This window comes from Papio anubis, chromosome 1 (assembly GCF_008728515.1).
Source record: "Papio anubis isolate 15944 chromosome 1, Panubis1.0, whole genome shotgun sequence".
Classification (NCBI taxonomy): domain Eukaryota; kingdom Metazoa; phylum Chordata; class Mammalia; order Primates; family Cercopithecidae; genus Papio; species Papio anubis.
Window position 1 is genome coordinate 87914939 of NC_044976.1, and position 27510 is coordinate 87942448.

Below are 27510 nucleotides of genomic sequence, written 5' to 3' on the forward strand. Positions count from 1 at the left end.
TTTTGGGCAAAAGGTCTTATATGTCTTATCATAAAACACCAAAAATCTATTTTACCAATTTCTTTTTTCTTCCCTTTCTAGATTGAGATGCTACCAGATGGGCTGTTTCAGTGCAAAAAGCTGCAATGTTTACTTTTGGGGAAAAATAGCTTGATGAATTTGTCCCCTCACGTGGGTGAGCTGTCCAACCTTACTCATCTGGAGCTCATTGGTAATTACCTGGAAACACTTCCTCCTGAACTGGAAGGATGTCAGTCCCTAAAACGGAGCTGTCTGATTGTTGAGGAGAACTTGCTCAATACTCTTCCTCTCCCTGTAACAGAACGTTTACAGACGTGCTTAGACAAATGTTGACTTAAAGAAAAGAGACCCATGTTTCAAAATCATTTTTAAAAGTATGCTCGGCCGGGCGTGGTGGCTCACGCCTATAATCCCAGCACTTTGGGAGGCCAAGATGGGCAGATTGCTTGAGGACAGAAGTTTGAGACCAGTCTGGCCAACCTGGTGAAACCCCATCTCTGCTAAAAATACAAAAAAAATTAGCCGGGCATGGTGGCATGCACCTGTAATCCCAGCTACTTGGGAGGCTGAGGCAGGGGAATTGCTTGAACCAGGGAGGTGGAGGTTGCAGTGAGCCAAGATTGTGCCACTGTACACCAGCCTGGGTCACAGAGCAAGACTCTGTCTCAAAAAAAATAAATAAAATAAAAATAAAATAATTCTCCAGGGCTTTAAATGAGAAGTAAAATTTTCTAAGTTAATAGAGATGAAGAATGGGTGACTATTATGATGAACCATAACTAAATGTCTTATTAAAGCAACTCAGTGTCTAGCCCTAAATTAACCAGGTAAAAACTGTTAACACTAACCTGAAGTTTGTGAATAATTGTTCTTTAACTTATTGAGATGTTGCAAGAAATGCACATCGAGGGTGGACTGGGAGCTATGAAATGACTGAATTCCTCCTTGCAGTGTTTGCCTTCAAGATTGTATAGGTGTTCTCTCCTCTTCTTCCCCCAGTCCCCATTACTTATTTGCACACTTGTTTTAACTGACTTCCGGTTTTGATATTTATCACCAAGAACATAAACTCATCAATATGAATTGTCTTCATGTATACTAACCACTGTCTTTGATTTATGTTCCTAAATTTTTTTAGATGGGGTGTATTGTGCTTGGCAGAATTCGTTTTTGGCTTAATTTTTACTTCCTTTCCCAGCTTGCTTGAGTCTTCCTTAACCTGGTTTTCTCAACACCAGTGATGACCCTGAGAAAATGCCTGCATTTGGCCTAGAACAGGAGCTGAGTATTTAAGATGTATTATCCTTGGGGCATCCTGAAAATTAATGTATTCCCCAAAATTTCTTCTTGTCTATCATCAAGGCCTTTTTTTATTTGTTAAGAATTTTTATATTAAATGTAAAACATATAAATATTTTCTATTGTATAATCTTGGATTCAAAATCTGTGAGGATCGTTTTTGTAAGATACATAGAATTTATGCATTTCTTTATGAACTTACTGTTAGTGTACTTGGTTTTGGCTGTTTATGACTCTCATGTTTGTGTACATTCTGCTCCAAAATGTTTTTGTACTCTGCAACTAATTACTTTTGGATAACAAAAGCCTTGTGTTTAATGCCCTAAAGTATTTGGGGGTTTCCTTGTGAGAGAGTGGCCGAATCATCTACCTCTCCCTTCCCTAGTCGCTGTGCAATCGTACGGGTACAATTCTTAATTACTTACAAAAACTGTGATAGAGGGGAGAGGTACAGATTTGGTTTTGAAATTAATTTTAAAATATAGAAATTTAGTAAGAGTTAAAGCAAAAGACTTTTTTTCCCCTCCATCTGCGTAATCTCTAGCTGTGATTATAATGTAAAACAGCCTCTATTCAGTGTCTAAAATGAGTTCTCAAAACCCACAAAGAAATAGATCCATTTAACTGAAATTCATCTCATGCCTTTATCTAACTCTTCTGGAAAATACATTTTGCTCCTTTTTATAAAGAGCTTTGTGTTTGGCCTTTTATTATGCATATTTTTTAATGAATAAAATCAACTGACTCATTTTTGGGAAATGTACATCTTTAATGTGTTTTTCCCTAAGGGTCTAGGCATTATGATGCCACCTCTTCATTTTGGATATAACTATGAAGAACTGTATTAACTGCACCTACACAAAACGGGAAAGCACTATGGGTAAACAGTACTGTGTATATGGAATTGTGGTGCGTGGTAAATGTTTTCTCTTGCTTTGTTCCAGAAAGATGAAAGTGAGTCTTTAAAGCATAGCAAATAGAGCTTCCCTCACCTGCCACACACTCCTGCACTAAAGTTCAGAGAAAGGAATTATTCAAATCAAATGAAATTTGAATAATATTGGCTATAAGGAATATAGGACACCAAACACACTGCCTCACACATTATTGTTTATTCTGAATGGAAAGGAACAGTGTAAAAATAAATGACTTAACCAAAACTTGCCTTTAGTCAGAACATTCAGCTCTCAGGGAAGCAGGTATAACTGATGAAACTTCTAGGACTTCAGAAAACAGATTCTAATTATATCCATGTTTTTTGTTGTTATTTTCTTTTTTTTAAGTGTGAGTTGATGTTTATTTTAGTGTTTCACAATAGAATTATCATGTATACTGATTCCAGTTTGGTATATGATAAAGTTTTGGACATGAATATGCCAAAAGTGCTTAAACGTTTTTGGCCACATAACTAGCTAGAATTTGTATGGAAGAATCTCACCCTCTTTTATAGGAAGAATTTTCAAAACAAAATTCAGATTTGCTACCATTCACCTGACAAACTTCTCCATGGCTTGTCACTGGTTTGGTTCAACTGCAGAAGTCATTGGCTAAATTTTCCTTATCACCTACATAAATTTCTAGAGGAATTTACTAGCAGGATTAATAATAAATATTATAAACTGCTTTCCACACACTAGGGTATAATTATTGGTGCAATCTATATTGTTTTTGATGCCATGGTTTTACATCTTTTAATTTAAACCTTATATGCCAGTGTTTAGGTCGCTTTTGAGACAAGGTAGCCCTGATGCAAGGAGCAATGAGGCTACTACTTCACATAAAAAATAGGGTGTTAATACTACCTTTACTGTACAGTTGGAGCAGATCTTTATTTCACAAGTGTTCATATTCACTTAACAGAATTTTAAATAAAGACAGTTAAGTTTGTTAAATTATAATTATGAGACTTTCGTTGGCATTTGATTTCAAGAATACATATGCATTTTCCAAAAAATAAATGTGGAGGTTATTCAGAACAAAATTCATAGCTTATGGTAGTAATGGCATGGGTTACTTTTATTTGCATGCACACACAGACACACATACTTCATGTATGTAAATTATAATATTATTTTTTGATATATCTAGTGGGTTTTTTTTTTCCCAAAATTGCAGGAGGTTGTAGATTAAATAGTAGGATAGCAAGCTTTTTAATTCATTAGTCATGAAGTGCTGTATTCCCTAAGTTATGACATTTAAAAGAAATCACATGCTCAACCTTGATCTGAGAACCTAAGTGTTTCTGAGCATTCCAGTAAAGGAGTAGTGTTCTTTTCCTAACTTACATCAGGGTACATCTGTGTGGCACATAGATACTATATTTTCATTCTTCACTCCCAGTCTTAATTCTTTCTCCTGTATGTCACTGTATTTTATGTCACTTCACATTATGTTAAACAGGGTAAATAGAGATCCTCAGTATCTCAGTGCTGTGGCATAGCTCCGATAGGTGTGCTGTGGTGCACTGCAGTGATGTATTTGCATAACATTGTTTGATAGTGAAAAAGTTTTTTTTCTGTTCAAGTGTTTTGTGATTAAAATTTTATGTTTAATTAAAATATTGCATAATATTGATGGGTTCAAAAACCATTAAAATAATCAAACAATTATTCTGTGGCCTTAACATTATTTTCTTGCGTTTTCAATAAAATTTTCTTTTCGTCTTTCCATCTTCACATTCTCTTAGCATCATCCTTTGCACATAAGGTATGTTGTTTTTCTTACTCACCTACTGCACTAAATTTGATCAGCACTTTAACAATATATTTATGCTAGAAGATTTGCAATGATATTTGAGCATGTATTTATTTGGGAGGAAGCCATTGCCTATAATTATGTCTCATTGAGTAGTTTTATTTTACCCATCCTGCAGTATTTACAGCTGATCTCTACCCAAAGCAGGACAATGTAACTGTTTTGTTTTCAGTAACTGTACATTGCATCAGAATCTGTTTATTTCTTTTTGGAAACAGAGACAGAATGGTGGGAGAGGGAAGGAGTTATTTTGCATTCCAGTTTGGATTATGAAGTCATTATATATATTTGAAATAGTGTAAACTAATTACTGTTGCAGAATGCCCTCGATATAATTATTTCTTTTCAGCTGGATGTGAAAAGCGGAAGCAGTGAAAACCTGCAGTCCTATTTAATTGGTTTCCTTCTGTTTCTTGTCCATCACTTCTGTATCCACAGGGAGCTATCTACTGCATACCTTTGGTAACAGGCTACCTTCTCTTCAAATTTTTAATATGAATAATTTCATCAGCACCAAAGCATTAACATAGAATAATGAGCCAAAGTACTGAATTGAGATGGCTTTCAGTTGAGCTTAATTTCATATTTAACTTTTGCATTTGACTTGTATAATACACTACTGCTGAGAAAAACAATTATGAATGCCTTCTGCATGTTGTACATTATTTCTAGCAGAGATGGTGCAATTTTAAGAATACAAAGGGGTATAGAGTTAGAATGGATGTGTTCATGCATGTATATGTTATGTTTAAATATTAACGTTTACAAGAAGATTTTTTTTTAATTCTTCAAATATTTCACTCAGTGAAATAATGGGCCAATCTGGAATAGAGACATTTTCTTTGGTTAGTGCAAGAGTGAAAACTAGCATTTGTTAACCTTCACATATTTATCTGTGCACAATTGTTTTTGCTTCTGGTAATGAATTATTAGAAAATGGAAGATTTTGTTCAATATTTTTGGCCCTCAGGTTTACCGTGTAAATCTGCATTTTTGGTGGTAAATCCCTTTGCCGCAGATTCAGTAGCTTTTGGTAAACTTCACTGTTTTTAAAGTACCTTTTGTGTAAAATAAAGATCCAATTTTTATAACAAATGGCAAATAAAAACACTAAATGCTGGAAGAAGTTGACTGTACTAATTTTAACCAAGTTCCAAAAGTGATTCCCTCACTTTTCTCATGCTTCCTTGTACCGTTGTACTGTTATTCACCAAATGATAGATTTCAGATTTACATACGAATCTTGTAACAGTGGTATGAGTTTTCAAAATATGCTACCATGGCCACAAAATAACAAGCACCTGAAAAGAGCTGCGTGGATCCTAGAATACATGGGTTGTGAGGGACAGTAGATCTCTCACAAGTGGGCCCATCTTTCCTTGGAATTAGTCAGGGAACAATGTTCATAGAACACCTCATCTCCTTTCTTCTTGGTGTCTGTTTCTCCATTTCCTGTTTAACATTAACACTGAATTGTGAACCAGGTAAGCAAAAGCTAAAGAACTGCAAGACAGACAATTCTGAGATGGTTTAGTCAAAGGAGAAAAAATTGAATTACTGAATAAAATATGTACATGATAGTTTGAACTTTTTGATAGAAAACAGTCTCTCTCCATCTCTTACACACACGCACATGCACACAGTTTCAGGACCACATTAGAAAGCTGATAGCCAGAACTTTGATGGAATATATATAGACTGAATCAGATTATGAAGAAAAGTAACTTAATTGTTCCCTGGCCATATTCTCTGAAAATGCAGTAAGTCATTCAAGAAAGGCTTCCCCCATCTCTTAAGTGGTTCAGGAATGGGAAGTCTATTGAAATGAAGTGAGTGCCTGCCTCCTGGCATTAGCAGCCTTTCAGGGACTGCTAGGTGCTTTGAGATGCTGAAGTTATATGCTAACAGTCTGCAGGGCAGTGACATGCCCCCCTAAACACAGCAATAATTGTGGCTTCATGTGCTTCAGCATTCACTTCCACATTTCAAAATGGCTTTTCGAAAAAGTGGTAAAGGGCTTGACTGGAAGGGAGAGACTCCGGTGCTGTTGAGGGCAGGGTTCCATTCTCGGGAGCTGCAACTTTTGTTATGATTTGTTTCCTTCTCCTCTGTTCCCACCTGGTGTTCTTTGTTACCCTCATTCCTGAGGTCTAGGGAAAAGCAGTTTACCCAAAATGCACAAAGCCAGACCTCAAACTCAAGTCCCATATTTACATAAGATCCTACATCGACATGCTAAAGAAGGATCCAAAAAGGCCTCTTTCACATGCATAGTCTTTTTAAAATGCAAATCTCTTTATCCCATGTTTTCTCATCTTCCCCTAGACTCAAGTTACGTCTTTCTGCCTCCTAAATAGCAGAGATTCTATAGAGCTGCCTGTCATCTCGTGAGATTTTCAATTTCCTTATGATAAATACCTTCCATGTTGGATCCCTTTGTATTCCTATAGGGCTCAACCCACATCATTTTTTACTCTCTACCTCCCTCTGCTGCTGAGAGGAGAAAATGTCAAATAGAAGCATGCCACTAGCACCCCCGTGTAGGTAAATGTAACTCCAGATTCTTTTGGACAAAAAGATTCATGCCTATCTTACTTACCTGCGAAGCCATCACAGATTCTCTCTGCTTTCCTTTAACACCAAACCTTCTGGTCAGTCCTGTTTCTTCACTGACTATTCACTTCTTAACCCACTTCTGTCCAGCTCTCCACATGTCCCAGTTTCTGCCTGTCCTGGTAATTTCTCTTACACAGATTACCAATCACTTATTTGCCAAGAGCAGTGACTTCTCAGTCCTAGACTCTTTAGGTAGAGTGGAAATGCCTTTTTAGGTTTATCAGCATTTGTAAATCTTGGCCAACCTTCTTCCTCATGGAGTGTGGGCCTCACAATTGCAGGTATAAAAGATTTACAAAGTTATGAATGAGCACTGCCCCTGCAATTACTGTTTTGGAGCCTAGCCTCTCCTTCCTGATACGGTCCTTAAACCACAGCATCCAGTTTCTTGCTCCTATACTCAGTTTCTCCTTGCCTTGCTTTGCCTTTATCAAACGCAGCCCCCAAGGTAAGATCTTGAGGATTCATTGGCCCTCACTTAATATCAGTAACTCTATCTCAAATGAGATACACATAGAAAGCCCCATATGGTTCCTGGCACCAGGATCAGACCATACTATGCGGGCACCCTGGGCAGGTAAGAGTGTGGTACCCCTTTAAAAGAACATGCTTAGAATGTTTATTCAACATGTTTTTGGCAGAAATGGGAAAACCGGTGTTCTGTTGGAAAAAACAATCATGAACCTTTTAACTATCTTTGTATTCCTTTTTCCAAAACTAAAACTCTATCTAGCAAGAATGAGATAGAGTTAAAGATAATTTAGCGGAAAGACAAGTGGGCCTAGGGGCTGTAGGGAATATGAGTTTTTACAGCTCACGGCATTTCTGTTGAATATCCCCAACTGACAATCAGCCTCCCAGGCCTTGTGAGCAGGCCTGTCAGCTGCTAAGTCTCCCTTCTTGTTCCCTTTCAAAGCATCCTACTCTCTTTGTCCCCCACCTAGCCTCACCTATTACTAACTCCCATCTTCAAGAATATGAAATACCTGTTATTCCAAGGATGATGCTTTACTTATGCTCACCAAAATACATGTCTCCCAGTTATCAAGATTCTCTCTTTCTAGAAGATAGTTTCTTGCCACAGTTTCAAATTTAAAATAAGAGACTTATTCCATATGCTGAATGGGCGAAGGGCCAAGTTTCATTTGTTAGGCTGCTAACATAAGGAATTACATGTGGTAACCTGAGTTAACTGGCACCAAATTTCCAATTACTCCAATGACATGTAGTTACTCCTTGTAAATTAATACCCCAGGCACCTGTTTAAGGGCACTTACCCTTAGTTCAGCACAGCCTAGCATGTGAGTACCTTGTATATGGCCATGACTATTTTCTTCTCAACAGGAATCAATGAGTTACCATTGTGGTGGGAAAAACTTTTTCCCTTGAAATACTTCTCAGTCATTAAGGCGTAGGTGGGAAGGTTTCCCTTCTGGAGTTTCTGAAACTGCACCACTAGTGGGGACTAAACACCACCTGTGTGAAGGGAGTTTCCTTGTAGTCTTTCCCTGAGCGGGGGTTGGATTCACACCCTTGTCTACAGTAATGCATAGAGAAACTTCTCAGATCCTCAAGGGGAGAAAAGAACAGTTCTGTTTTTCAAGTGGATCAAACCACCCTTTTCATAATAGATTGAGCCTTTCTCTGGCAGTTGTTCTGTGAAAAGGGAAAGCCTAAAGAAGTAGCCAAGTGAAAAATTGATGCAACGTGCATTAAGTGGCCTGAGGAAAATTTACTTGACTTGTGGTATCAGGGCAGCACAATGCACATCAGGAACCTCACTGGTGGCTTCAAATTGAGAAAAGATAATAATTAACTATTTCCTGCTCCTTGAGTTTGGAGAGCGTCACATTAGGAAGAAGTATTGAGGTGGTATATGACAACAACTTTATTTTGCACCTCCTGTGTGCCAGGCAGTCTACTAGCTTTTCCATGTGTGCTATCTCAATCCAGCCAACAACCCTATTTGGTAGGTTGTTCTGATTTTACAGGTGAGAAAGAAGACTTCAAAATTATTACCATCCCAAGGTCTCATGACTGTTGAGAAGAGGAACCATATTCAACCTACAGGTCTGCATAGCCCGTTTCTACAGAGATTTAGCTGAACATTAAACATCAACTTTATCCTCTCATAACCACCTTGGTGTTTTGAAAACTCTGATTTTCAGAGCTCAGTGGTCTCGTCCAGTCTGCTTTGATCCTAGTGCTTCCTCCTGCGCCATATCTGTCCTAGTTTCTATCTCCTTCTTAGCCATAGTCACTTCCTATATGTTTTATTTTCCTCCTCATCCTCTAATGTAATTCTGGATTCAGAGAACTTCCCAATGAGAATTTGCTGAGAAGGAAGGGTTAAGTGGCTTGTTGGAGATCACAGCCCCAGTGATTCAGGAAGATGGTACCTAGATCTGTGCATGCCCCTGTTGAGTGCTCTTTTCACTCTGCTGGGCTGGCTCTGAAGAGCACAGATAATCCGCATTTAACCAAAGCCTAGTGGAAGAGCCAGATCAGCACCCATGTCTCCTACCTAACTCTAGAATCTGTGTATTCTCTAACAAGCTGCATTCATTTTAGTTGTAATCTGCATCTTAATGATAATCCCTTCCCAGGCACAGTGCATCACTGTACCAAAGAACTTTAGGCCATTTTCCCCATTTCACATATAGGCAAACTGGGCTCTAAAAGAGACACTTTCAGTAGTTACCATTATTGGGAACTACTAAAGCACCTGCCACAAGCTTAATAAATATCACTAATCCTTAAAGCATATCGAGTAGGCATTACCTATATTTTACAGGTTCAGGTAGCTTAACTAACACACTAGATTATATAGCTAGCATAGCACATGGAAGAGTCAAGTTTTAAACTGGGGACTCCATAGCACCATAGACTCTGCTTTTTATATACTATGCACTGCCATGCATAGTCATGGCATATGGCTAGTAAGTGGTAGGGTTGTGAGCACAGTCTAGGATTTTAACATCTAACTTAGTACTCTGTTCTTTATAATGTGCAGACTCTGAATAGTCTGTTGAAAAGGATTGATACACATGTAGATGTGTGCACACCTACACACACAGTTTTAAACATTTTAGTACAATTTCTTCCAAAGAACCCATTTATTTATAAACTTTGATCATTTTGAAAGTGCATAGTTTATATTTTGATGCTTTAACCTAAATCTATGAGTATATTTGCTCTCATTAGAAGAATGGAGTGTCATCCAGGATTTCTGACCCCGTGGGTGATGTTAGATAATGACCCCAACCTCTTAAAAAGAGTTGTTAACATGTAGCGTTTTTTGTTTCAGTTTGCAAATGAGGCTCACTGTCAGTTTGGGTTTTATTAGAGAATGGAAGTTCCAGTTTAACTCCCTGAAAGTGCTGATTTATTATAGGAAAATGCTGGCAAGCATTTTAGACTTGCAAAATGACTTCTAATCACAGTTCAGGCGAAATTCGTTCTTCTGCTGATTTAGAATGTTGGAGAGTGAGAAGAGTGAGGAGGAGGGACAAGTTATGCTGTCCTTATTGAATTCATGCCGTGTTCCAGATAAGAAGCTGCCTTCCTTGCCCTGGAAGATGCTGTGACCCTGGCTTTGCCTTCTGGCTGAATGCACTGCTAAGCAGGAAGAAAGCCTCAACCCCAGCTCTAACAATCCACTGCCATTTAGCACTGGTTCACTTGGCATTTCCCCGAGATTCTTCAAAACGCTAGCTCTTTGAAATGTTTTTCATGTCAGGTCCACGTGAGTCACCTGCTCAGCTGTCCCCAAGGCCCATTACACAGTGGGACTGTGGCTCTAAGGGGTCCCAGGCCCTCTCCACTGAGCTCTTCTATGAAAGGAAGATGGCTTACCAAATGACCTTACTGGGACTTTGCACTATTTTTAAATTTTCTAGGAGATGAAAGAAATTGGCCCTTCTCCCTTTTTCTTTCTTTCTGGTAGTGAGTATAATAATTTCTCCTGATGAACAGAGTGTCCACAGAGAATTGTTTCATGCTGGTAATCAGGCAGATGGCTTGGGTGTTGTCTCAGATCATCAGTAAAGGCCCCAGCTAAGTTAATGACTAGAAGGACCTGGAAGAAATTAACATGCTTCTCATGGTAAGCTGTGGCTTGGGGAAGTCGGCGATGGTGAGGATGCTGGAGGCTGTCTGACGGAGGGAGAGAAAATAGGGTTCTTGTAACTTCTGGGCTTCAGCACCAGCCCTCGTGATCCTGCCATTGCCAGTGTGATCTGCCTTACGTCAGCATGCACAGGGTCCCAGCCTAACTGAGCCTCGTGAGTGGTGGGCTTGGATGCTCGCTAGCCGGCCTTCCAACTCCAATATTCTGATCTACATAAAATGCTGAGTGAGTGGGAAGTGTTGATCACGTTTAATACTGAGTAATTTTCTTAAGAACTTGAGTATGTCATACATTTCTTTTTTCAGCTTTGGAAATGATTCACTTTTATGACACATGAATAAGACTTATTCACTAAAGAACCTCGAGCATAACAGCAAGTGAAGGAGGATGGAATTATCTTAAAGGGCTGTTCTGCAGCGCCTCCCCATCAGGAGAGCCAAGTAGACAGTGAAGAAAAGCTATTTAGGGCAGGACAGATAGAAACATTCCCAGCAGGGCCTTCACAATGCTCAGGTTACAATTCCCAGTTAAGAGAAATGTCCTGAGGTTGCACAGGTGTAAAGGTGACCTGTGAGGTACTTGGCTCTCTTGGGCTTTAACACCAAAATTTGAAAGTTGAGGCTGACCCTTTATCACTGGCTTTCCTCCCAGAGTCTGACCTGGGGCAAACAGATTGCCTGACAGTTTTAAGTTCTCCAGTTTCTGTTCAGCTGAGACTAACAGGCTCCCTGTTGGAGAAACATGGCTCTAGGTTTCAGTGCACTGAGAGATGTTAACTTCTGCCTGGTCTCAGGGTACAGCCCCACCTGGGTGCCAGCTCCAAGGGCAGACTATGCACTCACCAGGCTCAACTGATATGCAGTGGGCAGACATAGCTATGTGCTGTTCACCTGCTCTGTGCCCTCATGCCCAGTCTAAGACTGTCCAAAGCCCAGCCTAGTCTCTGCTTTATCTGGAAGAAGACAAGACCATTGTCCTGGACTGAAAGCCCAGAAGGTACTCATCTCCAACCTGGATCAGAGCCCTATTTTCACCAGTAACTCTTGAGTCATCTTGTATCTCTGAGCCTCAGCTTCCTCATCTGTAAAATATAAGCTTTATTCTATAAATATTGAGTGTCTGCTACTTACCCGGATGCTGCCTAAGATATTGTGAATACAGTGAGGGACAGCAGGGACAAATAAGACCCGCTCCTCATAGAAACAAACTTCATAAGATCTTAGGAGGATTCCATGAGATAATGTGTGTAAAGTGTTAGCATCTTGTCTGACCCTAGTGGGTGCTTTCTACATGTTAGCTTTAATGAGTTTTCCTCCAAAGATGGTACAAAATACTTCAAAGTATGTCCTTTCCTGCCTTGGTCTGTGCACATGCATTTCTCTCTGCCAAAAAGGCTCTTCCTTAATTCCTATGCCTAGCTAACTCCTGTTCATCCAGTTCTCAGTATAAATGGTCACTTTTTCAAGGTGGCATTTTTCTGACCAGTCCATCCTTAGATCCCCGTTTGTTCCCAGGGCAACTGGTACTATACTTTGAGGTATCCATCCTCTTGATAATTATGACTTGTTTAGTGTCTGTTTCCCTGACTAGACTGTAAACCTAGTGTAAACAGCATCCATGTTGACCAGAAATCTTGATGCTGAGCTTTGAGATTCTGCATAAACATCTGACCATCTTGCTGATATTTGAAGGGAATGTTCCCCTTCGAATGAGAAAATTGCATTGGACAGAAAAGAAGAATCTGGCCCACCAGGAGCACGTGGGTCCTTTCTTCCCTCTTTTCTCTCTCCTACCATGAAGAGTAGGGACGGCCAAGAAATGGCTGAAGAAAGGCCATTCCCTGGGCAGTACCCACATCTCCTAGAAGCAGCAGGTAGTCAGGGAATGTACGACGGAGAGTTGGGTTCCCCATTGTTCAGAGGAACTTATCCAGAGCCCATTCAAGGATGTACTGGGAATGGGGCAGTAAGGGTCTTCTTTGATACCATCTGCCACAGCCACACCCTTGTCTGTTCTCACCACAGCCAGGCAGCATGACTTAAAGGAAGTCTTGTTTCTTGTATCTATAGACAGTAAAAGCCTGATAAAATGAAATCTAAGGTTGTAAGACTGAAATGGCGTCAGCAGCAGAAATGTGTCTGTCACCTTGTGTGAAAGATGCCCCCAGCCTCAGTACCTTTTGGATGAGACCTTGGCAAACATACAGCCATTTACATGTGACTCACCAGAAATGTGAATGTTCTTGCCCTTTTGTGCCCTGTAGGGTTTAACAAAGCAGCAATGTGACCTGACCCCAGTGGTTTTCTTTTGGCCAGAATCCAAGTCCTCCAGGCAGTGCTGGACTTCCCACATGCATTCCTGCCAGCCCACTATATAGAACTACAGGGCAGTCCTCTCTGCCAAGCCTTTCTAACCTCTATGCCTTTGTCCAGGCTGTTCCCTCAACCAGAAGTTCCTTTTTTCCATACATACACATATGAATAAACCTCAATTCATTCTTCAAGACTAAGATGATATCACTCTATAAGTTCTCTGACCATCCTCTTTCCCCCAAATTGGAGTTAGTTATTCTGAACCCTTATACCAATATAGTGAAATTATTTATGGATTTCCCGCTAAGTCATCTGAAGGCAGAAACCAAATCTTGTTCACATTTGTGTCCCCTTCGACTAATATAGTATCTGCACCTACAATTTGCTATAGTATTCTATACTGTAGGTGCATAATGAATGAATAGCTGAAAGTCGAGCATTTGCAAGGTGTGTGCTGGCCAGCGGGTCAGCCAGGATGCCTAAGGGCAAAGGCATGTGCCAGAAACCATGAGTGGAGACGCTTGTGGACAAATTGTTGAAACAGTGAGAAGTTGTTAAAGCCTTGTGGGTAAGGAAATGGCATAAGGAAGTAGTACTTTGGATACACTCTTTGAGGGCATGGGTGCAATGATGTTAAAGGAAGAAAACTTATATTTATTCTATAGATGGGGGAACTGAGGCTTGGGGAAGTTAAGTGATTTGCCAAAGGACACACAGCTAGTAAGTAAAGGACACCGGTTTAGAATCTAGACCTGGTTTCAAAGTTTGTGTTCTTAAACATATGCAAAAACTCAACCACATCTGCATACAACACCTTGAACTAGTGTCCTTTAGATCTTCAGGGAATTCCCCTCCCAACTGTGTTAAGTTTGATGCCAGAATATCACTAGCCCTCATGGGGCCTCAGTTTCCTCTTCAGTAAATGAGGAGAGTTGGGGTAAGTGACTCTAAGGCCACTTTTAGGCTCTGAGATGCTATGATTCTCTATAGAGTACAAATGGACTTTCTAACCTGGAAGTCAGCTTGGTCAAAACATAAGCGTACTTGTGTATTGGGCCTGAAAATCCTTCTCAGGTGTTGCAGTCATGATTCCAATACACACAAAAAGCTTAGAGGTCTAATCATTCGTTCCAAATGAGTATTCAAAAGATACTCGGGCATCTAAGTTTTCTGAACTCACAGAAAGTTCCTGTTTATCTGAAGTCTACTTAAGTCACAGCAAAGTTTCTCCATGCTTTCCATGTTATTCCAAATCACACTCAAAGAAAGTTCAGTATTGCATTACCCACATCTGTGGCACCCAACTCCCAATCCCCCCGCCACCTCACCTCATCACGTAAGTCTCAATCGACCATACATGCAGTTCTCTAACTTTAGGCTGAATCTTAGGGTGGAACACATCTGAAAATGTCTGTGTGGTTCAGAATGAACTCTGAAAAAGTTTCCACCCATACCATTGAATAACATCCTGTTGTTTTGGCTTTTTTTTTCTATCAAATCTGTGCAATAATGCCTTTGATTTGGCTTTCATTTGCAATGATCTGCCTGACACCATTTTTCTGAAACATTCAGAACCAGATACAATCTTATTATAGTCAGCTACATAAAGTGGACCTTTCAGAGCATAAAGAAACATCTGTCTTCCATCTGTCATGCCTGAAAAATAGGACTTTCAATAGAGCACTTTGTAGGACACTAGTGCTTTTAATGGGCAAGAAATCCATTTCTGACTAAAATCTCAATAAATATATCTAACAGAATATTTTCATCTTACAAACTGTCTTTGAAAGAGCACTTCAAAGGCCACTCTAGCAAAGTGGCTTATTAAGAACATTGTCTCTAGACTCAGCCAACCTGGTTCAAACACTTGCTCTGTGATATACTGGCTGTGTGATCTTGGAAAGTTATTTTACCCTGATAATTTTAAGTTTTCTCGGGGATGTAAAACAGAATGCTAGCATCTACCCTGAGAGACAATATTTTTAAAGAGACTGGCACATAGTACAGCACCAAATAAACATCAGATGCTGTTCCTGTTTTGTTATTGCTGCTATTAATACTAGGAGCAGGATGGCCTGATTCCTGATGCAGCTGAATGAACACAGCATTTGGAATCAGAAAACCTGATTTTGCACTCTACCATTGCCACTGACTAGTCAGATGACCCTGGGGAAATCACTGAATGCTTCTCAACTTAGCCTCCTCATCTGTAAAACAGGGAAAATAAAAATAGCTATCTCACAGATAACGACTGTGAGGTTCAAATAAGGTGATTTATGTGAATTTCCTTTGCCAACTTCTAAACTCGGTACATATGCGTTACTTGGTGATTGTTAGTGTTATGGACTGAACGTTTGTGTCTTCCCCCAGAATTTATACATTGAATCTGTAACCCACAATATGATGGTATTAGGAGGTGGGGCTTTGGGGGTAGTTAGGTTTAGATGAGGTCACGAGGGTGGAGCCCCATGTTAGAATTAGTATCCTTACAAGAAGTGACTAACAGCTCACTCTCTGTCTGTGTATGTCATGTGAGGACAGAGCAAAAAGTCAGCCGCCTACAAGCCAGGAAGAGGGCCCCCACCAAGAAGTGAATCTGCCAACACCTTTGTCTTGGACTTCCTAGCCTCTGGAACTGTGAGAGACAAAGTGTCTGTTGCTTCAGCCACCCAGTCTAGGATACTTGTTATCACAGCTCAAACTGACTGAGACCCTTAGTAACAACACCAGAACTGAAGAATATATCTAATCTTCTTATTCAGAAATTTTTATTTACAAAAACCTTAGTGATGTGCTCAAGTAATTATAGCTGATTTCCACTTAGTCACAGAAGTGAGGACTCTTTGCATGGACTAAGGTAGCATCAGGTACAGAACGTCTGCCTTTTCCAACAAAATTTTGTCATCACTGTGTACTCACCTTAGACCTGGTCTCTGTGAATGTTTAAAATGTGTCCTTTCTGTTAGTGATGGGTCAGGAAAAAATAAGAAATTAAGAGAAAAATCTTTAAAACGTGTCCTGGTCAATTGCCAATATATCTGAAGAGGTGGTGTTTCGGGATCTTTCGGGTGTCACTTTTCTGGCCGGAAACCTCAGTGGCTGGTGGTGCCTTTGTCTGAGTTTTGCTCGGCCGGCAAGGCTTGTTCCACCCACTCAGCCTGGCAGGTTGCACTCAGCTCACACTACCAGTCTGGATCCCATGCCTCTAAGAGAGACTGCGAGTCAGGCGTAGAGTGGCAAGGGGTGTGTAGGCGAGTATGGGGTCTGGCCACTGCACAGTCAGACATGCCGGCTGCTACCACAGGGTGGGCAGCTCCAGGTGCCAGCACAGGCACTGGTTCTCTGTGAGGTTGCAGCTGGAGCAGGCGCACCACAAGCACCTTCCTCGGCGGGCACCGGGGAATGTAGCAGCACCCAGAAACTTGGAAACATCAGGAACCGCGGAGCCCCAAAGAGGGAGTCAAAGCCCTGGCTCTGGGAGCTCCCAGGTCTGGGCTTCCCGAAGGGCCACAACTCTTCTCTTCTTTTCACCCACAACATGGCGAGCAAGGGGCATGTTTCAGCCCTGTTTGGGTTATAGATATTTTAGCTTCGCCATTTGGCTGGCCCTGAGTTCTTGAGCTGCAACCAGGAAGAATGAGGTGCACAGACAAGTGGAGGGTAAACAAGACAAAGAGGAGCTTTTTTGAGCGGTAGAACAGCTCAGAGGAGACCTGCAGTGGGTATCTCAACCAGTGTTCAGCTCCCATCAGAGAGGGTAGCTCCTCTCTGCTAGGCAGGTCATCCTGTCGAGTGTCTAGCTGTCAGCAGAGAGGGTAGTTCCTCTCTGCAGCTGGTCATCCCATCGTCTTCTCAGCTCTCAGCAGACGGGAAACCCTGCGGTGGGCAGCTCCTCTCTGCAGCAGGTCATCCCATCGTCTCTCCATCCTCTATCCTCTCTCTGTCCTCTGCTGGAGTCTGGCTGAACCAAGGGTTTTTAAGGGCCTCAGAGGGGAGGAAGTGTGTGCTGATTGGTCCATGGGTAGCCGTGGGCAAGCCCAGGAAAAGCTCTACAACTCCTCCCTCTGGTCCTTGGGACTGGCAGCCCGGCCCTCAGGCTTCAGGTCCTCCCTGGTTTGAGGGTGGGGCTTCACTAGGGACCAATCCCCTTCCACCCAGGAGACTGTCTGCCTCCTGCTACTGTTCATGACACCCAGACTGTTCATGCCAAGGGACACCTGCAGGCCAGCACTGGGCTGTCCTCAGCACCCCCTCGGCCTCCCTCCCCACTGTGCTTGTCAGTGCCCAAAGTCCAGAGGGGGCTCAGGCGGCAGGGGCCTGGCATGTCAGCACTGCCCTGTGTGTGTGTGTGTACACCCAGCTGGGCTGTGACAGCGTCCACACTTGGCCTCAACTCCACTCTGTGATTGGAGCCAACAGCAGGGAGAGGCCAGGCAGTGGGAGCAAACACCTTCAAGCCTACGGGGGCTAACGGGGGAGATTCCCAGGTCCCCTGAGAGTGCAGAGATGCCCGGGTCTGCAGCAGCAACCTGGACGGCTATAGAGGCGCCTGGGAGTGTGGGGCTCCTGCCTGCTCCTTGTTCCTGCTGGCTCCGTGGAACACTGCACCACTCCTGGCCCGTCTCCACCTCGGGGCCCCTCTCTGTGTGCCCCTCTGTGCCCAACCATGCTGCCCCCACACCAGAGGGCAATTCAGCCTGGCCCTATCGTGGAGGCTCCCAGGGCAGCAGGCTCCGTGCGTTCCCAGGGGCAGGCTCCTCCGGGGACTATCCACCTCCTCCCCACACCTCCCCACAGTGGCAGTGGGCAAGAATGATGACATAGGGCCAGGGTACAGAGTGGCAGAGGCTCTGGGTCTGGGAGTGGGTCCCGCCTGGCTGCAGCCAGTGCAATGGCAGCGCTGCTCTGGATGGCCCCCCACTGCCATCAGCTGTAAGACAGAAAAGGGCTGTCAACTTGCCTACTGGGTGTTGTTTTGATGTGGTAAATGCAGGTTTTTCAGATTGTATCTCCCTTCCCTTCCCAGTGCATTCAAAACAACTAGCAATTCAGCTACTTTCTGCCCTTTTGGGTACCTGATCTCTTTTGTCCGTTTTGTAGTATGGAAGTCATTGGGCTGGGGTTTTCGATACCAGTCAGACTTAAATCTGAGTCCTGCCTCCTCAACTTCCCAGCTGCGTTATCAAGTCAGGCAACCTTTCTACAACTCAAGTTTTCTCATCTGCAAAATGGGGAAGAATAATAACCATGTTTCAAGGTGATTAAGAAAATTGAAACAACACATATAAAATTCTTAGTCATATCTGACACCCAATAGGTACCTATCACCTTATCTTCCTTCCCTTGAATCTTCTTCTTACCCACTCTCACTCCCTATGCCTGATTATTAAGCCCTTTCCGGGGCCCTTGGTGAGATGACCACTAACAGAATCAATGGCTAATAGAGCCTGTAAGAAAGTGTCCCTGGGGAAACAATCAATATTTCTAAACTAAAATTATTGTTCCAGGCCTTTTTTTTTTTTTTTTTTAGACGGAGTCTCGCTCTGTCACCCAGGCTGGAGTGCAGTGGCCGGATCTCAGCTCACTGCAAGCTCCGCCTGCCGGGTTTAGGCCATTCTCCTGGCTCAGCCTCCGGAGTAGCTGGGACTACAGGCGCCCGCCACCTCGCCCGGCTAGTTTTTCGTATTTTTTAGTAGAGACGGGGTTTCACCGTGTTAGCCAGGATGGTCTCGATCTCCTGACCTCGTGATCTGCCCATCTCGGCCTCCCAAAGTGCTGGGATTACAGGCTTGAGCCACCGCGCCCGGCCTCAAATGCTTTCTTTGCCTTGCTTCGGTGTGCACCTTATACAAGCTTTCCCCTTGGGCTCCAAACCACCCGCCGTCTGGCACTGCCTGATTCTTGAATCAAACTCCTAAAATTTTAAGTGCTTAGGTTTATCTTTTTTCTTTTTTTGAAATGGAATTTCGCTCTTTTCTCCCAGGCTGGAGTGCAATGGCGCGACCTTGGCTCACTGAAACCTTCGCCTCCTGGGTTTAAGCCATTCTCCTGCCTCAGCCTCCCAAGCAGCTGGGACTATAGGCGCCCGCCACCTCTCCCGGCTAGTTTTTTGTGTTTTTTAGTAGAGACGGGGTTTCACCGTGTTAGCCAGGATGGTCTCGATCTCCTGACCTCGTGATCTGCCCATCTCGGCCTCCCAAAGTGCTGGGATTACAGGCTTGAGCCACCGCGCCCGGCCCGTTCCAGGTCTTATAAACGCTTGGGGCTTTGGGATATTTCAGTAAAAACAATAGATTCCTACTAGATATATTTGCTAATTTAATATCTTAAGGTATGTGTGTGTGAGCTTGGACAGTAGACACATAATGGCTTGCTATGTAAAGCAAAAGAGCAAATAGTATCTGACCCTGATGGCCAGAAAACCCACCATGTGTCAGCAGTCAAATATCGGACTCAAAATATAAAGCAAATGAGAAAAATACCCCCCGATTGCCTGTAGAACTGCCCTGTCCAATGTGATCACCGCTAGCCACATGTGGCTATTCAGGTCTTGGAATGTGGCTTGTTTGAATGAAGATGTTCTGTAAGGATAAAATACACACTAGACTTCAAAAATAGGTTTAAAACAAAATAAAATAAATCAATATTTTTATATTGATTACATCTTAAAAGGATATTTTGGCTATATTGAGTTAAATAATGTATATTATTAAAAGTAATTTCATTGATTTCTTTTTACTTTTTAAAATGCAGATACTAGAAAAGTTTAAATTACCTCTATGGCTTGCATCTTATTTCTACCAGGCAGTTGTGCTCTAGAATAAAGTCTAAACTTGACGTTGACCTGAACCTTAAGTCTTCAGTACCTTAGAAACATTAAGACATAAAGTCACTAAATTCAAGTCTGGAAATAGGGACAATTATTGCATACCTACTAAGAGTACAAAGATTAATAATGCAGAGTTCTTGTCTTTAAGAAAGTGAACTGCGATTCATTGAACTCTACTTTGAGCCAGGATCTGAGCATCCCTGCAAGTTAGTATTATAATTTCCATACAACTCATCTCTAGCCTTCAATGCCTCCTCCATTCAGGACCCAGAAATCTTCCTGAACTGATATGAGCACAAGCATTCTCTTCCCCATTACCCTCTTTCCAATTCCAGCCTGTAACTACTATAAAAACAAACAAACAAACAAACAAACGGGAAGACGGAAGGGGGATGTGTACTTTCTATATTACTTATTCCAGTGCCAGGACCTTTCTTTATCTTTAAATTTGTGAACTTTTGAAATCCCATTAGATCAACTGCAAGGAAATAATAGTGTCCATGCTAGAAAAAGCACACCAACTGAGTTATTTACTTCTCAATCAGCTCAGCTTCTCACCATAAAGCATCAGGAGCAATTACTCTTATTTTTCTCAAAGACAAAAGCAGAGTCTCACTCCTGTCACCCAGGCTGTAATGGCATGATCACAGCTCACTCCAGCCTCAGCTTCCCAGGTTCAGGTGATTCTCCCACCTCAGCCCCTGGGACTACAGGCACGTGCCACCACACCTGGCTAATTTTTTGTATATTTGGGAAAGACAGGGTTTTACCATGTTGCCTGGCTGCTCTCCAACTCCTGAGCTCAAGCATTCCACCTGCCTTGGCCTCCCAAAGTGTTGGGATCACAGGCATCAGCCATTGCACCCAGTCTGGATTTCTAACAGGCACCTCAAACTTAACATGTTCAAAGCAGAATTCCAGATTTTCCATCCCTTCCACCTGTTCCTCTTAAACTATTTTGCATCTCAGAAAATTGACATTCCTTTCTTCCTAGTAACCAGGCTAAAAGCTTTGGAGTTATTTCTAACTCCTCTCCCTCTCTTAACCCACATTCAACCTGTCACATATTCTTAAAGCTCTACTTTCAAAAGGATGTGTTGACCAGAATTTGGCCACTTCTCACCACCTGACATCGATTACCCCGGTGCAAACCATTATGGAGTCTCCCTTTGATGACTTATAACATCCTAACTTTGTTCCCTGCAGACTGCTCTTAGCACAGCAGCCAGAGTAACCCTGACACAACTTAGATCACTTCACCTCTGCTCAAAACTTTCCAGTATGAGAGCGACAGTGACTACAGCCAAATTCTCTTTGGTGTTGCCCAAAGCTCTGCACTCATTGACTCCAGCCATACTGGACTCCTTACTGTTCCTCAAACACACCAGGGAGTCTCCCAACCCCAAAATATTCTTTCTCCAGTAGCCACAGGCCCACCCTTACACCTCCTTCAGGTCTTTCTTCAACTGCCTTTTTGCAGGGTTGATACTTCCGTGATCAGCCTTTTAAAAATTTGTCATTGCCTTGTCCAAATACTCCCTTTCTCTGTATTATTATCCTTTATAGCACTTATCACCAGCTGACATGTCTTCTACCCATTTTTTATTATTTGTGTCCTCTGAAATAGAATATAAACCCCACAAAGATGAGGAGTTTATTTATTTATTGCTATATTTCTAGTTCCTAAAATAGTACCTGGCCCAAAATATATGCTCAATAAATATTTGTTAAATGAATGAATGAAATTTTCAGATGAGAAAAATGGGCGGGGCCTGGTGGTTTATGTCTATAATCCCACCACTTTCGGAGACCAAAGCGGGCAGATCACTTGAGATTAGGAATTCAAGACCAGCCTGGCCAACACAGGAAAACCCCGTTTCTACTAGAAATACAAATATTAGCGAGGCATGATGGCATGCACCTGTAATCCCAGCTACTCAGGAGGCTGAGGCAGGAGAATCGTTTGAACCCAGGAGGCGGAGGTTGCAGTGAGCTTAGATCACGACACTGCACTCCAGCCTGGGCAACAGAGTGAGACCCTGTCTCAAAATAAGAGAGAGAGAGAGAGAAATGACATAGGGAAGTTCAGTTTTAGCCCAATACCAATGGACTAGTAAGGTCAGACTGACTCCTGAGGATTAGAACTCAGGTCTGACTAACTCCTGAGCCCGTGCTCATTCCAACTCTCTATCTGGTTCTCAGGAGATAATAGGGGGCTCCAATATCCAACTACAAGAGCTGACAGGCTGTAAAGGGCCATGGGGGAAGCACACACCAAGGTTCAAGTGTAAATCCTGCTAGAAATACTGAGCTAAAACAGAACAACACTTTTGGCAGCATTGTTGACAGTCCCTGAGATGAAGGAAAGTAATTTGAGGGCATCTGCTGAAACTTTCCAGTTTTAAGACTGGCTTTCACTATTTTTCTTTCAGCTGTCGCTTTCTCAGATAATGAATGTACCATATGTCTCTATCTCCAGGTTCCCATACAAATTAGGAAACTAAAAATGCCAGATGATTAAAACAGATTTCTGCTTGTTTCCATGGGAAATCAACTGCTGGGAGCCCTCAGGAAATGAGAGGAAGACTGTGTTCAGCTGAAGGTGTTCACTGGTGAGAACATGCACTCTGCTTGCAACTCAGGTACCAGTCCACAGACTGTTCAAAATTTTGGCCCAGATGAGACACCGTCCTGAGCTGTCTGCCCTGTTGGTGGCCAAGTGAGACTGTGGAGATCATTGGGCCCTGTCCTACTCTCTTGTGCCTCCACAACCAGGGGGCTGGGCACTATATGCCAGGTTCTTCATGTTAGGTACCAGCCAATGGTGCCAGGAAGATTTACTAATGACAAATAGACAGTAATACAGGGGCCCAGCCTCATCAACCCAGTGTGAGTTCAGCATATTTTGAGCCCTCTAACAGATCTTCTGGAAGACAGTGGGGATGTACCATCAAGGATTCTTGCTAGAAGGGTCACTTCCGGTCATCCACAACTAGACAGAGTTAATTCAGGTGTGTGGGAACAGCATTCTGTAAAACACAGCCAAGTGTGCCCCAGGCAACTGTGCCAAGGATATCTCTAGGAGGCTCTGATGATTACTTGTTCCTGCTTGCCCCAGAATTAGCACCAATTTGCCTGAAAGAGATAACATTGAGGGAGGAGGTTGCAAAGAGATTTCATTATTGTCTTGACAGTGAAAATCTCTGATTTGTCTGGGGAAAATTGGTTCAGGAGCTGACTCTAGTCTAACTTGAGTGTCGATAAATCTCATTCCACCTCTTGCAAATCTAGGGGGAAAAGACAACCTTTCTTGGCTTTATTAAACCAGAGTGTGACTTGAGCATGCCATAATGAGGCTCAAAGATGGAAACTAGGCAGTAAAGGAGAACGTAGAGTTTAAATTTGGATTCAGCCAACCCTGAATGTTAATGCTTGTTCTTTAACTTACTATGAGATCTCAGGGAATTCTGAGCCACTATGAGTGCCTACAAAGTGAGGATAAGAATACCTACTCCTCAGGGAGGCTATGTCTTCATAACTTATGTTATATATGTCTTCATAAGCTTATGTGAAATAAGCTAACATAAGTAAAGGCATTTGGTCTGAGCCTGCTAGGCAGTGGATACTCAATGCCTTGTGACTTCTCTTTTCTTTCCCTCTGTTGCTATGTTTTACTGTCAAAATTGGAAACAGCTTACTGAGCAATAAGTAGGCAGGGCCCTCCCTCTCCCATACACCACTATCACCAGTACCAGCAACTTGATTTTTCTCAGAATTACTATCTAGGATATAGACAGAGCAAAGAAATCCAAATCTTCACATATAACATATCCACTTACTTATAACTTATCATCTAGGCTTGATTTTTTTTTTTTTTTTTTTGCCTAGGTAGAATATTTTTCAGAGAAACTAAGTGACGAAGGACACTCATGTTGTCTTCTGCCTAAATAAACCACTAGCAGAACCCTGTGAAATTAAAACCATGGTTCACAGTGCAGTCCAAATGCCTTGCCCTAGGCTAGTCAAAATATGTTGACTCCTCCTGTCTTCAGATGATTCATAGGCATGATTACTTAGCATAAGGCTATCCTAACATGTTCTAGGTAAGCCAGATTAGAGGAAGCAGTTTTATCATTTTGTGGTCCTGGGCAGGCCATTAGTAAATCAGTTTTTCCATTGCAGCTATGCTATACAATCACGCTCCAGTGAGTTGATCTATTTCTATAGATTCTAGTAATAGCTATTTAATACTGTCTCTATTCTGTTTCCACCTCAACTCAATTCTGACACTAACTACCAGAATTGGCACAGGTTAAGGGGCAGTGTCCTTCATGAGACTGCCCTCACTTAGGATGCCAGTCATTCTCAGGAGGTCCCCAGGCAGCTCACACTTCTGCCCAACTGGCTTCAAATTTAGTGACTCCTATGACCCTGTCAGGTTCAGTCACTCACTAGAACAACTCACAGAACTCAAGAAAGCACAGATTTGATTACAGGCTTTTATAAAGACTACATCTCAAGAAGCGCCAAATGAAGACATACAAAGGACGAGATCAAGGAGAGACCATACAGCTTCCACACCCTCACCCCATGGACTCAACCCATGCACTCTCTTGGTATAGCTTTATGTTCACCAATCAGGAAGCTCCCCTGAGCCTTAGCATCCACAGTTTTTATTGGGCTTTCATTTTATATATGGCTGATTAAATTCTTGGTCAAATGATTGAACTCAGTCTCCAGCCCCCTTCCCCTCCTGGTTAGTTGAGTTTTTAACTCAGGTCAGGCTGGCCCAAAGTTTGAGCACTCTAATCCCATCGTTAGTCTTACTGGTGACCAGCTTCCATCCTGAAACTACACAGGAGGTTATGGTCAGCCACTTCATTTGCATAACAAAGAGACCTCTATCACTTAGGGAATGCAGTGGGTTTTATTTTTTATTTATTTATTTATTTATTTATTTATTTATTTTTGAGATGGAGTCTGGCTCTGTCGCCCAGGCTGGAGTGCAGTGGCCGGATCTCAGCTCACTGCAAGCTCCGCCTCCCGGGTTTACGCCATTCTCCTGCTTCAGCCTCCGGAGTAGCTGGGACTACAGGCGCCCGCCACCTCGCCCGGCTAGTTTTTTTGTATTTTTTAGTAGAGACGGGGTTTCACCGTGTTAGCCAGGATGGTCTCGATCTCCTGACCTCGTGATCCGCCCGTCTCGGCCTCCCAAAGTGCTGGGATTACAGGCTTGAGCCACCGCGCCCGGCCATGCAGTGGGTTTTAAAAGCTCTGTAGTAGGAACCAGGAAAAAAGACCAATATAATCTTTATTATACCACAGTCTCCTACTGAGATTTACAAACCATGCAGGATTTGAGTTTAAGTTTTTCCCTTTGGACAATGGGGAGTTACTTAAAGCAAGGGGAAATTGTTACTGAGCAACTACTCTGGGCCAGCCATTCATTATGTATGTGTTGAAAGCAGCACTTTGGGAAGATAAATCAGATGACTGCATGGAGAGTGGGTTGGATAAAACTAAAATGGGAAGACTGGGAAGGAGACAGTGGCCACTAGGTAGGCATAAAGTGATGAGAACAAAACTAGAGGAGAGACATGGAAATGCAAAGGGAGGAAAGGAAGGGTTTGAGAGATATTTTGAAGGAAGATTTTATTTTATCTAAAGTTTTGTCACCATTACAAAATACTACACAATAGTTAGAGTAGTTAAAACTGCTTGAAGAGTTAAAACTACTTTCTAAAGATAGCCAAGTAATATAGATAAAATGTCTCCTCTGTGATTTACAAGACCTTAGTATTTTATCTCTTGAACAAACTTCAGGACCCCGTCTCAATCTTTAATGGCATACTCCCATTGGTTTCCAGACAGAAATATTGACACCTCTTGTCTTCAAATGGCTGAACTGTTTGTTTTAAAATTAATATTGCCCAATTTTACATTTCAAACAGCCTTTTGAAGTTTGCTTTAGAGTATGAGGCCCTCCCTACTCTGTAGATCACAAATGTATGAAGGATTTGGAGAGATCTTGAGATGCATCCCTGTATAAATCATGTAAAAAAGAACATGTAACACTGGTGTGTTAAAACTAGCTATTTCTTCCTGCATGTGATTTCAGTAAACAATGAAAGTCTTTTTTCAAAATTATTGGTGTGTAGCCATTTTTCTACATCAGTAACTAGGACATTGACTCATTCATATCCACAGAAGTTCTACAATATTACAGATACTTTAGATAAGAATTTCTCAAAAATACAATTTCCTGTGTTTAAATTTGGGGTGGGGGAAAGAAATGATTATTTTAGTGTATCATGGGTGATATATTAAATTGAAATAAAAATGTAGAAACATTTTTAAGTTATATTCGTTTTATATTTATATAAAATTTATAAATTTTAATAAAAATTACACTTTATTTACATAAATGAATACAAAGTTAAATAATCACATAAACTTTTTATATAATAAATATATAACTATATATGTATATTATATATAATATTAATTCAGGTAATAAGTACTCACTATGTTTACTTTTTAAATATTTTATTATAATTAAGCTGACTTATAAGAAAACTGTCAATTGGTAACTTTTTACAATATAATTAAAAATTTAAAGAAAGATTCCCTTTGGCATTATACTACACACAATTAAATCAAATCAACAAATTTTAACCTCTACCATGTGGAAAATAGAAAAAAATGGAAAACTGTTTAAAATAAGGATGCAATTCGCCGTTAAATATTAACAAAAATTAATGTTTGTCACATGCTTACAATGTGTCAGTCTCTGTTCCAGTATTTTATATGTGTTAAATAATCTAACCCTCACAACCAGACTATAAAGTAGACACTATAATTATCCCCATTTATTTCTTGGGAAACTGAGGCTCAGAGAAGTTAAGCAACTTATTTAAGTTCTTATAGGTATGGAAGGTAAGAGAGATGATTAATGACTATAGAGTGTTTTAGTCCCTTTGAATTGCTAAGAAAAAAATACCTTAGTCTGAGTAATTTATAAACATTTATTGCTCATAGTTCTGGAGGCTAAGTTCAGGTCAAGGTGCCAGCAGATTTGGTGGCTGGTAAGTGCTTAGTCTCTGCTTCATAAATGGTACCTTTTTGCTGCCTCTTTGCTGCATCTTCATATGGCAAAAGGGATAAGCTCCCTAAAGCCTCTATCATGAGGGCATCAATCCCATTCATGACGCTGGAAATCTAATGGCCTAATCACTTCCCAAAGGCCCCACCTCTTAATATTATCACGCCGGGAATTAGGTTTCAACATATGAATTTTGAGGGGACACAAACATTCAAACCACAGGAAAGAGTTTACAGAAAAGAAGGTGTGAGAAAAACTTTATGAAGATAGAATTTGAAGTGAACATTTAAAGACTGATGGAATTTGGAGAGAAAGAGAGTATAGTGATAAGGAGAAAAAGGAAGTAAGAAATGAGGAGGTGGTATAAAGACACATGCAAAATCAGGGAGGCAGTAAAGAGCTATAAACCCATCAGAACCATGTGCAAATTTGATTAAAGACCTGCAAA

General features: G+C 41.6%; 1 protein-coding gene and 1 long non-coding RNA gene across 6 annotated transcripts in view; one reads left to right on the forward strand and one right to left on the reverse strand.

Annotated features, from left to right (window-relative positions):
* The window catches only part of LRRC8B (leucine rich repeat containing 8 VRAC subunit B), a 68437-nt gene extending 66427 nt beyond the window's left edge, over positions 1–2010 (forward strand). For all 5 annotated transcript variants that reach the window (XM_017944439.3, XM_031650601.1, XM_017944434.3 and 2 more), the window contains one exon: positions 82–2010. In XM_017944439.3, the coding sequence (XP_017799928.1) occupies positions 82–354 (273 nt within the window). In that variant the 3' untranslated portion in view covers positions 355–2010. The remainder of the gene's footprint in view (positions 1–81) is intronic.
* Positions 2011–15874: 13864 nt separating this feature from the next.
* On the reverse strand, positions 15875–18657 carry LOC110744189. Its single transcript, XR_002524496.2, has 2 exons — positions 18207–18657; positions 15875–17092 (listed from the first exon to the last, which is right to left on the reverse strand). It is a non-coding gene; the product is annotated as an uncharacterized LOC110744189 (long non-coding RNA).
* Positions 18658–27510: the final 8853 nt, after the last annotated feature.